Source organism: Eurypyga helias, unplaced genomic scaffold, assembly GCF_000690775.1.
Source record: "Eurypyga helias isolate BGI_N326 unplaced genomic scaffold, ASM69077v1 scaffold2326, whole genome shotgun sequence".
Classification (NCBI taxonomy): domain Eukaryota; kingdom Metazoa; phylum Chordata; class Aves; order Eurypygiformes; family Eurypygidae; genus Eurypyga; species Eurypyga helias.
The window spans coordinates 13,299-30,800 of NW_010257021.1; the positions used below are offsets into that span (position 1 = coordinate 13,299).

The 17,502-nt window shown below is 43.1% G+C and overlaps 1 protein-coding gene across 1 annotated transcript; it reads right to left on the minus strand.

The window, feature by feature from the left end:
- Positions 1-798: 798 nt before the first annotated feature.
- On the minus strand, positions 799-14,333 carry ANKLE2 (ankyrin repeat and LEM domain containing 2). The gene is made up of 12 exons (XM_010153846.1): positions 13,862-14,333; positions 12,642-12,833; positions 10,989-11,182; positions 10,266-10,454; positions 9,847-9,969; positions 9,478-9,544; positions 8,639-8,820; positions 7,049-7,155; positions 5,982-6,175; positions 4,314-5,040; positions 3,661-3,792; positions 799-1,036 (listed from the first exon to the last, which is right to left on the minus strand). Exons 1-12 carry the CDS (start codon positions 14,331-14,333, stop codon positions 799-801), a joined length of 2,817 nt encoding a protein of 938 aa, XP_010152148.1.
- Positions 14,334-17,502: the final 3,169 nt, after the last annotated feature.

A 17,502-nucleotide genomic window follows, 5' to 3' on the forward strand; every position in this document is an offset into this window, starting at 1 on the left:
TTATTGCTGATGTGCTTTTGTGTAACAGCTACCAACCTGCTCGTGACAGACGCTTCTGTGGGAAAAGAACAGCTAGTTTTGTAGACGGGTGTGTTTAACTCTTCAAGCTACCAGTTACGGGAATGCCAGTAATCTCTGTAGTGCCTCTTCACTTAACAGTCACTCTGTCCATCAGGGTGTTCTTAAGCCTCAGAACAAGCAAAGACTCGAGCTTTTCCGTGTAAATACGTGAATACGTACACACAAGTTCCCAAGCTGGTGCGTGGGTGCGTGGTCAACTCCAGACCAAACCGCCAGCACAAACGCTCTCAGCTCACGCACAGGGTTCCCATTCCCACTCGGCGCTGGAAAGCCGTCAGTGCCCGCCTGGTTTAGGCTTTTCATCAATATCGTACTTCTCGCCATCCGTTTCCTCATCAGATTTCCGCTTACTGATGAGGCGCTTCCTCCGGCCCCCCCAGGCCAGAGAAACACAGCTGAGGGCCAGCGGGGTCGTTACGAGGACGGCAACCAGTGACAGTACAACACCACCATTCCTAAGTGAAGGTGCAGCTCTGCCTTACTGGCCACACCGGTTAAGCCACAGTTACCCGACAGCTGCACCGTCACTGACTGCTCGCCTGTCACCAGGGATCTATCTCCTATATGGCATACAGACATATATTCCATTTTTTAACATACAGTTGTCCTCAACTGAGGAAAAATAAATAGCCAAGTACAAACCTCAGGTCACTTCAGTAACGCTGCCGGTTTCTCCTCCACTCTGCCAATGAAAGTCCCAGCAAGGTGAATCGTGTTTTAGTGGGCAGGCGGCTCTGCAAAATACCGCCGCTTCAACAGCGCGTCGTTGACACAAGCTGGACTGTAGCGCCCAGGACTCCCGGGGTCTGAAGGGAACGAGGTGGCGTTGCCGTACTTCCCCGGACTTCCTATTACGGGGCTATGCCTTCCTGAATTAGAATACGCCGAGGTGTTTGGAAGGCCTGCAGCGACGGTTTGGGACTTGAATCTTGCCTTCAGAGCTGGGCTTGGCCAACTGAAAGAAAGAGTCATTTTGTTAAGGAAACGGGAGTAAGGAGAGCAGCGCTTTCCCTCGGCATCACCCGCAGACCTTGGAACCGCCGCGCCAGCAGAGAAACCCCAGCTGGCAAGAGGCGGGTCTGAGGAGAAGCCGTGCCAGCACCACGTACTGCGTGTAGGCAGGCTGCCTCCCCAGCGAGGTGCCGCTCGCTCCGCCGTGGCCATTAAGAAAGGAAGCGGGAGCTTGTGAGGCACCGGGACGGTTTCAGTGCCCTTAAGAAACAGCACGGAGACCCAAGCCTGATCCTGCTCCGTGCCGCAGCTGTGCCCGAGCACCACTCCCCCTCCTCCTGAAACAGACCGCCGTGTTTGGTCACCACAGAAACACTGTCATTCCATGCTGTGTCAGGGTTCTTTCTTAAGCCAAGGAGAACGAGGAGCTAAAATTTCTTTGTTACACTACAGAAACCTTGCCTTTTTCTCTAAATTTTACCTTAAGCAAGGCAGAATGCCCCCAGGTTGATCCCAGCACGTGCGAATCACTCCCGTTCTTTTACATGTGAGGCAGTTCCTTAAGCCAAGCCGCTACAGAAACCACACTCCAAGCTAAAGGTGTTTTATAAGGTTTTAAAAACCAAGTAACTCCACTTATTTAAGACCTTTCAAAAGTTATTTCCTCCTGACACACCTCCTGGTAGGACGGCATTGTTAGGTCTGAGTTTTGCAGCCCCAAGAGGTTTTAAAAAACAAGTAACTCCGCTTATTTAAGCCCTTTCAAAAGTAATTTCCTTCTGACACACATCCTGGTAGGAGGGCATCGTTAGGTCTGAGTTTTGCAGCCCCAATCCCACACACCTAAACCCAAAGTGATCTAGTGTGCCACTGCCCCGCCTCTGGCCGAGGCACTGCGCGGTGAAGGAGGCTGACAGAGCACACAACACCCTTTCTTACTTACACGAGAGAACAGTGCTTACACCTGGAGATCTTGCCTTAAATCGCAGCACTTTAGAACAACACTTCGGACCATGCAGACAGTGGAAGAAGAATGAAAAAAGCCTAATAATTAGCCAAAAAATTAATCACAAAAAACAGGAGACGAGAGAATTGGAGTTTGAAAAGTGAAGTCGTACAGGGCTGCCATACAACCAGGCAGATGAAAGTGTTTCCCTAATTCTACTCCACTTCAAAAATCTTAGTGAGCTTCCTGTGTTTTCTAACCCTGCCCTTGAGGGCCCCAGTACAAGGTTGCTGTACAACCAGGCATATGAAAGTGTTTCTCTGATTCTACTCCACTTCAAATCACAGAAAAATCTTAGTAAGCTTCCTTTTTTTTCTAACCCTGCCCTTGAGGGCCCTACGTGGGGCGCTATTTGAAATAGACAAAACCGAGCTCCTTTCTTTCCCCCAGTGCCTAGCACTGGGCAGCAGCTCTCCTTCCACTGACCACCTGCACTGCTTGCAGCCCTGACACATGGCGTTGCAACTCACGCCACAACGTTCCTCCCGCTTCGGCCTCTGCGAACTTCACGCAGTCGGACTTCTCCGCTGCTGCTTCCCAACTCCTACTCTGAATTCTGCGACCCACAGCACCAGCCAACTGCACTTTTTCAATTCTCACAAGCTCTGACAGAGCTTCAGGGGTTCTGTCTTTAAAGCATGTTTTGAAAAATTAATGTTTAAAACCTGTATTGAGAGGTCCTTAGTGGAAACAGTTCCGTAATCAGTGGAATTTCATGCATTTAAGCAAGGTAGAAGAAACAAGAAAATCCAGAAGTCAATACAGGTCATTTGGTGGCTTCCTGTTCCTTCCCAAGCCGGCGTGTGGCACGGGTCACCTGAGCCTGTTACCTTGCCTGCGTACACGCGGCAGGCTGTCCGAGCAAGGCACTCCTCACTGTCCAGCAGGAACACTGCCAGAAGCCACTTGGGGGAAAACTGTCCCTTTGGGTGCCCAAAGCAACAGCATTCCAAGCAGCACGCACAGACGGCGTAACACGTACGCGGGCGTCCCACCAGACGCAGCCCGCTTCCACCGCCTGCGCGGCAGAAGGCGACAGCTCTCTGCAGGCGCCTAACGCCGGCCATCGTTCACACCGGAAACGCCTTCGGGCTGGGGTAAGGGAGGGTAAAAATAAAAGATTTAACAAGAAGGTAAGCCAGAAGGCATGAAATTCACTTTAACATCACTGCAAAACTTAAGTACGCGGAGCAATGCGGCATCACCACGCTGCATCCAACAGGATGAATCGCCAGCCGACATCGCAGTTACCGTGAGGGCCGACGGAGGGTCCAAGCCCTAAGGAATACAGCAGCAACTGAGCCGCCTGCCAGCCGGAAAACACGTCACGCTCCGCAGGCCTTGGCTTTCTGTTCCGTTTGCCCGCACAGACGAGCGGAAGTTATTTGGAACCGCAGTGGAATGGAAGGAATTTGACTGCAGCAGCAGGAAACCTTCCTTAGACACCAGCCAGACAGGCTTGGTGATTAATGGCACAAACCCACGAGCAGTTATCACCGCTGAATAGCTAAAATAATGGGTTTGTGAGCAACAAGGCCTGAAATGCCAGCAATTCAAGCTGTTCTGCAGCTGACCCGCTAAAAATATGATTTCAACGCATTGAATTGAATTTGCAGAAATACCTTTGCCTGTCAGATGACGAGTACGACTGCACCACGTGCTTCCACTTGTAAATAACCGGGTATTTCTGTGGATCAATCTCTACTGCTTCTATAGCTGCTAAGACATCACTGTCCAGCTTCGAGGGCTGCTCCCTGGAACAAAAACAGAAGTAGATGAATAGAGAACCACGTGTTTGTTCAGGCAACAGAACATCCCCATTCCACACCATTTATTTTCCATGTAAGCAAACAAATTGCTGGCGCTCCTCTCTAAACACAGCTTCTCTGTGAACTTTTTCCAGCAGGCCCACACATAAATGCCCATCCATCATCACACAGTAGTCTCATAAAGGTTTGAGAATTTGATCTGAGGGCATGCCAAGGGGGCAGGACACTGTCGACGTCGGGCTCACGAACTGTTGTTCAACTCATGTTGAACTGACCTGGAAACAGCTCTGCTTCCTTTTGTTTCAGACCAGGCATGCAGGTGATGAGCTGCAGGGAACACTAAGGCGGACGCACGGACGCACTTTCAGACCACCATTCAAGGCTGGCTGAGCTAGTGTCGCTGCCTATCACATAACTACACCCTTGCTGCCAGCGACACTACGAACAGCATCTTGTTTCGCACACGTGAACCAAAGGACAAGTAAGTTGAAAAAGACAATTCTTACCCAAGCAGGAAGAACTTCTTAGAATTGTCATCTGTGGACGAGGACTTCAAAACAAATTTCTGGGAAGAAAATTCTTGCTGCTGTTGTGCTTCATTAGCCTGAATTCCAGATTCTGTGGACAGTCTCTCCTTTTCTGATGGTATTTTGTGTTCAGCCCTTAGCCTGGTCTCTCCACGTTTCCCTGTAACACTCGGCACAGAAGAACTTGGCGGTGAAACTGCGCAGTAGCTCTTATCCAGATGGTCCTTGGGCATTCTCACCTGACTTGCTCCTTCAGCCAAAATTCTCTCAATCTCAGGTTTTCCAGTGATTTTATTTGACTCTCCAGCAACCTCTTGTTCTTGGAATGACAGGCTTTCAAATTCTGACATTAAGTTGGAAACGGGTGAGACGGGGCACTCTTCTCCATCATGCAAATGCTTTCTGTCACTCATCATCCTTCCACTGGGTGCAGGACTACAAAACCCGTTTTTGCTGGGAGCAGCCGCCTTTTCGTAGTGCCCAGGGCAATGTGCTGTTTCCATGATGTTCGCCATACGCCCCATCGACAGGATGTTACACTCGGCTTCCCCAATAGCATCAATGCTGGGTTCTTTGGCCACGAGAGGTTGGCTGATATTCCGTGCTGCGTTTTGTCTGTTTTTGATTTCTTCTAAACTCATGTCATCATCGTCCTCATCCAAAAATGCTCCAACAGAAATGGAATTGCAGCACTTTTTACTCTTGCCTGGAAAGTTTTAATAAAAGCAACACATAAAGAGACTTTCAACAGAACGCCAATCAAAAAACAGGAAAAACCACCCCACCTTTACACTTTATTTACTGAAGCCCCCTCTGATTTTATTTACGCCACAGCGGGCACTACCCTAACCAAAGCTACAAGTGCAAAATGACGTTATGGCTGTACCATTTTTACAAATAACCTCCAATATCCTCATCATTTGAGAACTGCATTCACACTTCAATCATCAACCAGCAGCAAAGGATCAAGTCAGGATCAGGCAGGATCGTGTAGGAAAACGCCACTGACACCGAACAGCTTAAGTTTTCATCTCTTCCAAAGCACAGAGGCTTACGACTACTCTGGTGACTACCCTTCAGGGTCTTGTTGGCCCATGTTTATCCCAGAGCCCCTTCAAATCTATAATCACAAGGGACAGGAAGAGGAAGGAGCACAAAGATTCAGGATTAGTGTGTGCCTTCTATAAGTACGGGGTTAGCAGTGGCATAAGAAGGTACAAAAGCTTTCCTGGGTTTTGTTCAGTGTGTCTTTCACCCTCAAATGTAAAGATTTATTCCTGTATTTTAAGAAGTTACTTATTCTCTTATCTGTGGATTACGAAATTCTGTGACACAAATTCCCAAATGCTGATTAAAAACATATTGAAGATGGAGGTTTTCTTACAGGAATTTCACCTGGGGGCTACATTCAAATACAGTGCTTCACGAGAAAGATAAGGAACATCTAAGGAGGTCTGTTCTCACTCTCCTACACTCACTGTGTCGTCTCCTTTTTCAGTACTGTGATCAGACTGTTTGGGTCACAGCAACAGCATTACTAATAGCAACCACAACAGGTGAATGCTACTTCCCCTGGGTACCAAGCTTTTTCTCTCCCTCTTCTCCCTAGGTACAACCTGTTGTTTGCAGCATTTGGCCTTTTCTTACCAGAAGGGTGGGGAGTTTTATATCTGTTGCAGGTTTCATTTTCCCCTGTTTCTTGCTGAGCCTTTTCGCTCATTTCCCGATGACTCAGGTACTCTTCTAATTTTCGCAACCCCTCCTGGGAAGACAGATCAACAAAACAGCCCAGAAATTCCCAGTATTCAACCCACGGGAACCCCAGCTCATGTGCTAACTCCCTGCAATAAATAAAATAAAACGAATCATTTGTGAAGACATAAGTATTAGTTTGACAAGAACTTTTCTGAACACATTTTATCAGCTAATAATAGGAGTACAAATGTGCAACTAGGCAACACAGTTCCGCAACAATCAACAGTTGGCAAAAGCGGTATTTACACATCCTGAGCACACACAGTACCATCTCATTTCTTCTAAAATATTTCTCAAATTTAATCTAATACTCTTAAAGCGGGCACCATAAATACAGCTATTTTTAAGCTGACTGTATCCAGCCATCAGACAGTTGACTCCCTGCTGATAATCATACTCTGAATGCTGTTCCGTTCCATAGCTGTTCCCATTTGGAAACGGGAGCAGGTAGGAGGAGGTGAGAGGTTATTTTAAAGGAAGACACCTAATCAGCTGTTAACAAAGTCTGCTTTGTCCATATACTGCTGCCACGAGGTATTTTAACAGCAAGGGCACATACCACAACACAGCTTTCCTAAGGCAGAACATCTGTACTGGCATCTTTTCATTCTGCTTTCTTTTAACAACCCCCCAACTTCACCGACAAAGCAGGCTACGCATTAGTTTAGATCTTCGGACAAATCAGGCAAGTAAATGTTTGAGAAAAGCATTCTATAAACCATCAGTAATAGTTAAAATAGGTTTTTCTTTCATTCCAAGGGTAGCTCTCACATTTTTAGCTATTTGGTTTACACAAAAATACAGTAAAAATCCAACTACAATATGCTTCATAAATATTTCTGCCCATAGCTACTGCCCAAAGATGCCATTCAGCAAGCAATAACCACAGTCTCAGCACAAGCCTTTGGCTTTCAATTGCTCTGTCTGCTGAGTCTTTATACTGATAATCTCTCAGATACCTTCCGACTCTTTCAACACCTCTCTCCAGATCAGATTTCCTGACATGGTGAAAGAAGCCGGCTCTCTCACGAGGTGGAGTCTTCCAAAGCCTGCGAAATTCTTCAGCCTTTAAAAAAACATAAATAATTAGAAAGACCTACCCCCCACAAGACCGACTCAGGATGAAGCTAACCCCATGCTGGCTAGATGTCTACCCACAGGTCAGGAAGGGATCTCGCTGCTGCCTGCATGTGAACAACCAAAGTTCTGCCACATGTATGGCTCAATTCCAGCTACGGAGAATCCCGCTTCTGATCTCAAGCTGCTCCTCCCAGTATTACTGGTTATTTTGTTCTCACAACTGCTTTTGGTAAAGAGTAAGGACCATCGTGTATAACCACCTTAAAGTAAACTGACTAGATCCTGTCTGCCTGCTTTTAATTCATTTGCAGCCAGGACCAGGTATGTCCTACCATTTCCCCATCCCATTATCATTTTAGTTAATGGTAAATGCTCTCTTGGTCACTGGTTTCTAGGGTGCAAAGGTGGTATTTTTATATGCACGTATTCAGTTTCACAGGCTTGCTACAATTATTAGAATATATGCTTGCTAGTTTGAAGTTTGAACCTGAACTGCTAAAGGGAGTGAACTAATGGACTTTTGTAAAATCCATCCAGACTTTATGCCTTTATATGACAAAAATCAGAACCAATGACTAAGAATTACCTTCAGACATTGAAAGTAACTGTCCGTAATCAAAATAAGGCATTGTTTACACCCTACGTAAAATTCTTCAGAGTATAAAATATATTTACATCTCTGTCACGTGAACAGAAAATTAACCGATAAGCATGTTTAGAAGAAACAGCATTAAGCGTTGTGGTAAAACTCAGCCCTGGAAGAATTCAAGCACTAGATGGCAGAAGGTCCTCGGCTGTATTCATTCACTATTTCTAAAGCCATCACCCGCCCAACACATTTGTATTAAACAGATGAGCCACAGAAATGCCTATAGATTGATAACATATTTAACTGGTATCTAAGTATTCCTCCTGAAAACTAGACTTTGCTTTTCTACTGTACAATCAATACTTTTCCAAAAGGACCACAGCTCTGGTCATCAGTTTTAACATTTAGAAAAACAGTTAATTCAAGAAGCAGAGGGGATAATCTGCTGCTGACACCCAGCGACAAGTTCCAGAAAGGAGAGGACAATACGGTTAAGATCTTTTAAACCCAGTCATAGCCACGGGGAAAGGCTTTGTTTCAGACTACAGACTAATTATCTGTGATCAGTGGTTTCTCCGAGTGCGCTCTGACTAGCTTCCAAGAGGAACAAGAGAAGAACGACCTTCTTTTGACTGAGCTTCCACTCTTCTTATTTACACCACGTTTCTATGTTTTCAGCAATAAAAAAATATTTAGAAGTTCCTGTGCTTGTGTTGCTTCTTCTCTACAGAGGAAGATCCATCTCTTCAAGAAAGAGAAAGCCATGGCCTGTACCAGGAACAAGCTACACCACACAGTGAGCTGTGGGTGCATCTTCTAATGGTTCTTTATTTAAAAAAAGCCAAAGACAGGCATTAGTCATAAGAGATTGTATCCTCACCTTTGAGGGGCTCATGGGGCCTGCGAAAGCTCTTATCGACAGCACGGGATCTTTGGGGCTGCCAGGGTATTTAGATAAAGTCCTCTGGGGGCTATCGTCCGTCTGATCGGGCGACCATGGTGCACCAATTACAGGAGCTGAGGAATTGTCTTCTGCTCTCAAGAGTGGTACATAGTATCGACCTAAAATAAGTAATACAAAGCTTTCTTAAGAAGTTTGTCATGTTGTTCTGCTGCTTCTTCCTCGAATATCAATGCACCTGTCTACGGACCAGCTGACTTTATTTCATTATTAAAACTGCTCGTAATTCAAACTCACTGTTTCAGTATTTACTGCCTGCTTACAGATGGGATTTTCGTACAGGCTTCCTTCACTCAAATACAAAAATAAAGGTATTGATACATATATCCCTGCCCTAAGGATCTTCCACAAATGCCAAAACCTCCTTTTGCAAATGCCTAAACCCACATGTGACAGTGAAAAGTTCTATGTCAAAGAAATTAAAGGACTCCCCAGCATGACAAATAAATCTCTTCCTCTGTAAAGGTCTTTTGTTTGCTTCTAAACCTCCTGCTCCAGCCCGGCTGAATCACTGAAGGGCCATGTCCACATTACAGAGCTGTGAGGGTAACCTCAGCATCAATACAGTAGCAGTTCTGACCATGTAAATTAAGAGACAAAAGGTTTTCTGTTCCTTCTCAGTTTCAGTTTCCTTTTGGTTTTCACAGCACCGTACAGTAGCATCATTTGTGAACACGGATGCTACGGAAAGCAAACCGACTACAAGACAGCAAAGAGCCAAAACACACACTGGATGGAGTATAAAACTGCATACAGACCTTTCAAGTACTCTCTCAGCTTTTCTTTCAGTTCTGCAGATTTATTCTTGCTTCTTTCACAAACTACCTGTTAATATAATTTTAGTTGTTTGTTAGTGAAGCGCAAGACATCAGTCTCAAATCGATTGCTGTGTCTGTTCTTTCTGAACAGTCACATTATTGCCTCTACCCATCTCACCCAGCACTTAGTTCACAGCAGAACCAACCACTGAAACACATCCACATCCATAAAACGGATACTGGGAAGAAAAGGCAGTGAACCATAAAATCTAGAACTTTTCCCTAGATGCAATCAGCATACCTTTCATGTTACGCAAGACTGATGAGGCACAATGTCTTTGGTTTTGTTATGGATGTGGAGAGACTTACTTCTGCTGGAGTTTGATCATACTTGTTCCTTGGATTTTTTACAATCGCGGGGTGTGAGGTGAGCACGTTAACAACATCCAAATTCCCAAACTTGCAGGCAAAATGCAGTGGAGTATCAAATCCCTGCAGAGGGAAAAAAGGAAAATTCACATGCATTTGGGAACATGATAAAGTCAACCCCACGTATTTTACTTTGAGACAAGGAAAAGTAAATAAATGTCATGACTAGTTATCAGGGCTCTACAGATCCTCTCCCACCATCCTGTAGAATAATGATTATTAAAAACCCACAAAAGTCAGGAATAGCTCATTTTGCTAGAAGCGTCCTCTCCTATTCTCTTTCCTTCTCCCCTGCACAGCCTTAACACCTTCCAGCTGTTGCCACAGTAAGAAGAAACTGGCCAACATCTAAATCTCACCATTTTATCCGGTGTGTTAAGGTACAGGTCAACAATATACTGGATGCGCTTCTTCAGCATCGTCTCGTTATCATCTGGATACATAAGCCGCATAAATTCAGGATTTTCCAAAGTGTCCAGTAATAACTGGCAAATAGCAGGTTGATTCTCCTTGGCAGCAACATGCATGACATTGTACCTACACCCTTCCTGAGAAAAAAGACAGATGTCAGAACGGACTGAAATCTGAACAGCTTTCTGACACCCGTGCGCTGAACTGATTAACTGTGAGGACACAGAGGTTCCCACCCTGACTCTCACATTTTTACTTCACGTTAGGAAAAGATGTTTACAAAACAGTACAAAAACATTCAGACTGCACTGAATTATATGATACTGTATAGACTTACGCATCTTTAAACCCAAGTATTCTTTCAATTAATTGAATTATTCTTATACTCAGCTATATTCTCTTTTTACATCTAGGGCAAAAATGTGGCCAAAGAAGGTGTCACATAATAAGATACCACATAATAAAAGGAGGTAAGAAGTTCACTGTACAAAATGAGCAGGAAAATGGGTATATATACATATATGTATATACCCAAAATTCAGTTTGCCGTAATGTAGTACCTACAAAGCGTCAACAGCTTCACAAAGCTGGTCTGACAAGCCATTTGTTAAAGTAGGATTTGGTCACTAAGCCAGAACTTGGATTTTTCTATTTTGTTGTTTTTTTTCTACCTGTACAACTGTTGGATTGTCTCCTGACCCAATCAGATAGCGAGGGTTGCTCCAAGTAAGTTCTGAAAATGTCGCTGTATCTCCTTTCTCAACAGCCTTCCGAAGTTTAGCCGTAAGATCTTGAGTACGTGGACTTTTGTAACTGTTGGGTCTCTCTTTATTAGCAGTTTCGGTCTCAGGGGAGCACAAGACATCTATCAAAACACAAGTAACATGTTTCCAGATACATTCTTTTCAGTGATCACTATTTTCATACCTAGCCCACGAAAATAAGCTTTCAAAATAAAATATGTATTGACTTGCATCTTTAATGTACAGGAATAAAAAAACTGAGGTCAATGACAAGACATTGAAAAATACTAGTAGTTCGTAATAGGGAGGGAGGAGAATATGACAATCATCTTGTAAAACTCTTTCAGACTGTTAAATTTTATAATTACCAGTCTGTTTCCATTAAAAATTAAAAGCGAAATTCAGCAAGAAGTAAGAATTTTTTGAGTATTAAAACTGCTTTTCAGGCTCTGTGGCTACTGAGTCCCTTTAATCACAGACTGGTTTGGGTTGGAAGGGACCTTAAAGACCATCCAGCTCCAACCCCCCTGCCATGGGCAGGGACACCTTCCACTAGACCAGGTTGCTCCAAGCCTCATCCAGCTTGGCCCTGGACACTTCCAGGGATGGGGCATCCACAGCTTCTCTGGGCAACCTGTCCCAGTGCCTCCCCACCCTCTCCGTGAGGAACTTCTTCCTGATATCTCATCTCCATCCACCTTCTTTCAGGGTATGATCAGTGTTTACCAGTTTATTTCTAAACTTAAGAACTTAATTAACAAGTAAATACGGTTTTAATATACTGTGCGATTTCATCAGCGTCTTATTAAACCCGAAAATCCTGAAGTCCAGGAGTATACTAAAATCCTACCAAATAAAACCACAGACTACTAAGCAGCATAGCTACGCAGGCCATTACCAACATTTCAGCTTTAGAAGAGTAACATTTTTTAGTGTAAAATTCATGTGAACCAGGGCAACAGTTGCTTTTAAGAGTAACCAATTTCCTGTATCATAACATAGTCCACAGCAACCATACATTGAGGGCCAAACCTTATGCTTTAAACACAAAAAGCAGTTTTTCCGTAGATTCCTGGGGCTCTAATTTACTTGGCAGTACTTTTTACAAAAGAAATGGCAGGATTCCAACATACTCTACTTCTTTATTTATTTCTGTACATAATCGTTGGTGCTCCTTCCTTCCTGGAAAAGCGTCAATGAACTTTAGGGATGACTTCTCCAGTGACAGTATCATTTTATACAGAAGTAAAACCAGATATGAATTTAAAAAAATAAAATCTTATTTCTATTGCCTGTTACTAATTTATTTCACATAAAATATGTAATTAAATACTGGTTGTCAGATCTGTTTATACAGTAATTTTAATTGGGGAGGAAGCTCTGGAGCTGTGATCTAACACTTGTTTACTGCTTATCTGAAACACCACTGCTCTAAAGGGACTTCAACTTACTAAGATGTTTCACCCTCTGAATTTTTTTCTGGTATAGTGTATTGGTTATGAAGTTGTTGCTTCTTCTCTCCTTAAAAATTAACAGACTGTACACTGCATGTATTGTACCGAGATGAACACCCCCACTCACCTCTGTTAAAGGATCCCATTTTCACTGGAGACAAACATAGAGAGGACTTGCTTGGAGATGGGAAATAATCACAGATTCCTTTAGCAAATTTCTCAGCATCCTCCCTGTTTGAAAAAGCTTTGAAACGGGAACCCTTAATCATCTTAACAGCTTGGAGAGCTTCCTTTTTGTCTTCATAAACATGTATTCTCTCTGCAACAAAGCACAAAGTTGAGTTATTTCAATCATCTCAGATTTGTTCCTAGAAGCAGATTATAAAATTCTCAGACCAACCTTCCAGCTTTGGTCTCAAATTGTTCCTCTACCAAACATGGCACAAGAATCAGAAGTCCATTTAAATTTTCTCTCAGGAACTGAAACTTTGCACACCCTGGTTACCACCAGGTGATGTATACAGTGTTCAGCAGCTGAACATGTTTTTAAGAGATGGCCCAGCTCCAACAAGCAAGTATTTCACATCCAGACTGGAAGGCCAACTCGGCGCTCACTCACCCTGCACTGCTTTCCATGTTCTCTTGGTCAGAATGATCAACTGTGTTACGTGACCCACTGTCACAACTTTAAGACCTCTACGCAGAACTTCACATATTAATCAAATCCTTCTCCTTCCTCTCCTTTTGCATTGATTTGTTCAAATTGAGATATCTGAATATCCTCTTTTGGAAAAAGAATACTTACTACTGTCTCAAACGACCCTTTATGCACTACTATAATCCTGCCACTAGGTAATTTAATGATTCCTCATTGCAGTATTCATCAATAAAATGTGAAGAATAACCGATGCTTCTAGATACCATTTGGCATTAAGATAGAAAAATAGGCACTCTGTTAGAACAGACGATTTAAGCTTCAACTGATGACAGTGTAAATAGTTTTTTGACTGTTTATTTGTAGCATTACTTTACTTATTCTTGAGAGATTAAAGGCACAGGATGGGTACGAGAGTAGTAGGAGGAAATAATTTCCTTCATCTGAGCTATGTCTAGCAGAGGATCTTTATGTGCATCAACTATTTTGGCAGAACAGCTGGGATGCCTCGTAACTCTGTTTCCACGCCTCAGAAGATCCAATAAATGCTATTTACAGAAACATAAAAACACCTCAGGCAATGCTTAAAATACTATCGCAGCGGTGTTCGTATCACCTGCCATACAGAAAATGGGCCATTTAGAGAGGATTGTAAAATGCTCATCATGGGAAATAAAGAAATGAACGTTTACCATTCCTTGCCAGTATGTCATCGTATACGGGACAAACGCCATAGAAGAGTGGCGGATCCCTGGAGGGTGTCTGAGTACTGTGTGAATCGACACATCCTGCTCCGCAGACTGGAGTTGAACAGTTGGTGTGCATCACTGCATCTTCTTCTGGAGGGTTCAGACCTACACAGTACCCAAAATCTGCCTCTTCACAAACACCTCCGTGACCGTTGTGATCTGCAGTTGTTTTTGAAGCTTTTTGTGCTTCTGCCCGGCTGCTATCAGGTGGGACATTTCCGGCAGCCTCCTCTGACAGAGCAGATCCTTTTTCCTCCAACATTCCCTGCTGCTCCAACAACGCCTGAGCCAATTTTTTTTCAAAAATAAACCTAGTAGTTGAGGTAATGGGCCCACATTTCAGTCCTGCTCTTACGATTTCTTCTCTAAGCTCATCAGGGGTGAGCTGCTTCAGTCGGGATAATATTGCATCCATTGTTATTTCACCTGCAGAACAGGCAAAAAAAAGAGGAGGTTAAGTTATATTGTTCTTCACAGGGTTTTTTCTACTATTTAAATACTGTATTAAAACCAAGGAAAAAAGCGTCATTAACAATTTTTCTGATTCTGAAGAGATTATCGCGGTTGCAGAGAAGACAAACTCAACACCTCAAAAACCACTTTCAAGATATACCAAGAGTTTATTTCCTCTCACAACTATTTGAAGGAGTATCCACAGCTTACATTTTATTGTCGTTTGTCCCTTCCACATTTAAGACGACTTACGTAGTGAAAATTCATGACAGACTGAGAAATACTTGATTCCTGCCAAGAAAGCAGCAATCTGTGTATGGAATGGAATCCAGTAACAAGGCGACTAGCCAGCCCCAGTAAGAGATTCTGGTTAGGCAACACCTACAGCTAAAATCACAGCACTACTTCCATTATTTCCGTAAAAATTTCTGGCTGTCAGAGGTTTAAGGCTTAAATATGATGCAGCAACCAGGGGAGTCTGGCCGCGATGCAAGGCTGGAACTACTGACCCGACGTGTTGCTTCCCAGCTCCTGTTTTGGCAGCAAAGAGCCAGAAGACAGGAACAGCTGGTCTTTTCAGATGTCCCTCTCCAACAAAGAGCGGAAGCTGGAAGAACTTCTCCCTTCCCAAAGGAAAATCCTTCTCTTTGGTGTGGTATTACAATTCGCCCCTCTCACTTTCCTCCATGTAATCCACACATTTACAGCCTCTGCACGGTCAGCAAAGAGATACTACCAACACGGTGGCACTACAAATTTTTTGCTGTGAAAAACACAGCGTTTGGGCAGCTCAAGAACATATGCTGCTTTGAAGTTATTTCATCAGACACTAATCCATGTAGCTCCCCAAAGGCTGTGACCTTTCCCTGCTGTACGCTGTTCAGAGGACAGGTTTAGGAGAGAACTCATCAGGCTGTCATCTTCCTTCAGCTCGCTTTCACCCCTCCGAAGGGAACGACCTCCCTGTCGCTGTGTCTTACGCTGGTTCCCATAGGTGTGCGTGGCTTTTTAGGACTTTATTTTCAATTCCAATACTTAATTTCAATTTCATCCTCAGTTTATGAAACTTAAAGACTACCAGAACACGCATTTGGAGCTTTTCCACAGTAATTATTCCTATTTTTTTAATCACGCTATTCTTTGGATTAACACAACTCCTAATCTTACTGCATTACAGACAAACCAATCTCCCAAGTATGAAGTCAGCATCACTGTTATTTTAAGTTAACTCTCCTCCAAAGAGCACTGGTGGAGGCATGTGGCAGTATGACTAACTCCCACAATTTGTGAGCTCTCCTGCTTTATGACCAGGGCGCACAAGCACCTTCAGGTGAGTCAGAATATCCACCCTGATGGGCACGAACCTCTCGGAAACTAACGTGAGGCTTGAACAATGAAAGGCTGCAAACACAGGTGCATCACTCTAAATACTGAATCCTAATAGGTTTATTATTCATTTTATGAGCGTGTACAAGCTCAGAAGTAATTCCAAAATTGCATCTTCAACACAGAATTACAGTATGGTTAAACTCCCTTATTTTTCCATGTGTATTGCCAATAGCAGCATCACAAAATACACCACCAAAATAGACCATGACAACTTTGCTTTTTTAATTACCCAAGGATTAAGCTGGTAAAGAACCAAACTTTTCATATATTAAAAAACCCCCACCAAAACAAAACAAAAAAACAACCCCACAACTCACACAGCAGTTTTCCTTAACTTTTAGCCATACTCAATAGAGCCAAGGAAAATTTTCACTGGAATCTGACTTCAAAACTATTGCATTTCTACTACTAGGAAATCCTACGGAAAAGATGTTAATGACAAAGTAGGTTTTCAAATATTATTACAATTTCACAGTTGTGTGAGTTTGAGGGCTTTGTTCAAGGGCCATTTCCTTGGAGAGTTTTTCTTTTTTTTAATATCTGATTTTGATTTTTTTTAATATCTGATTTTAATATCTGATATCTTGCAGTTAGAGAACATTCCCCAGCCCCAGATTATTTCATGACTATTAAGTAAAACCTCCCTGAAACTACAGGAAAGGGCTGTATTTCAGCTTAAAAAAAAAAAGCAAAGCTGTGGCAAAGCCACAGTGGATGCTGCTGAGCTACCTCCCCACAGGATTCCAGTTCCCTCACGATTACTGAGCCTCCAAGCAACCTCACTGTTACCATTACCTGACTTGCCCACAGGACTGTGAAGACAGATGGGAAAGAACTTCCCACTTATTTCTGATTCTTAACTACCTACGATTTTTTTAATAAATTTGATGCCATTGTTTTAATCGAGGGATAAAGCATGACCCTGAGGTCAATTATAATATCAAACCTTGCTATTGTAAGGATCTGCTTCTTGAGACTGTATAACTGAAGGAACACAATATAGATAAACACTCAGAGGCAAGAAAGTTTGCTGCAGAAACAACTCTATGAAAACACTTAAAAGTCAACATAATATTAAAGAATTAACTCATAAATGCTCCTGTTTTTAGGGTTCAGAACCAGCACAATTTTTCTGCAGAAGAGCAGAAATGTACACACATATAATTCATGAAGCCGAATATGCAGGAACATGCAAAATTTTTTATTCATGGCTTGAGGTTAAAGTAAAAAAATGTCATGAAGGAGCAATTTCTCTGGTATCTCATGTTTTGATAGAACTTGGCACTTAAAATTTTCTTCCTCAACTGTGTAAGAAGTATTTATTTCATGTGTCCATTACAACTCAGGCACAACTAAAGCAGAGAGTGAAATGACAGAGCAGACCAACAGTGAAGAAATCAATCTTTGGTTTAAGATCTACTGTCAGCACAAGCAGTTTTCTACATTACATGTGCTGTGAAACCAGGAAAATCGTTGGAATGACAAGTCACTGAACTGTCAGAGATGACACTCAACCAACCTGCCTCCTTCTTTCATGATAATACCCATTTGCCTGTTTGTAAACAGGAGGTCAGTTTCTCAGAGCAACAGTTGTTGGAAATCCCATGGCAGTTAATTCATTACAGCAGCAGAGATTGGGTGTTTTGGTCAACAGCATGCTGACATGTACACACACTCTTTTTCACGCAGTGCAGCTGTTTCATAGCACAGGTAATGCTCTTTCAAAAAGAAGGTTACTTGTT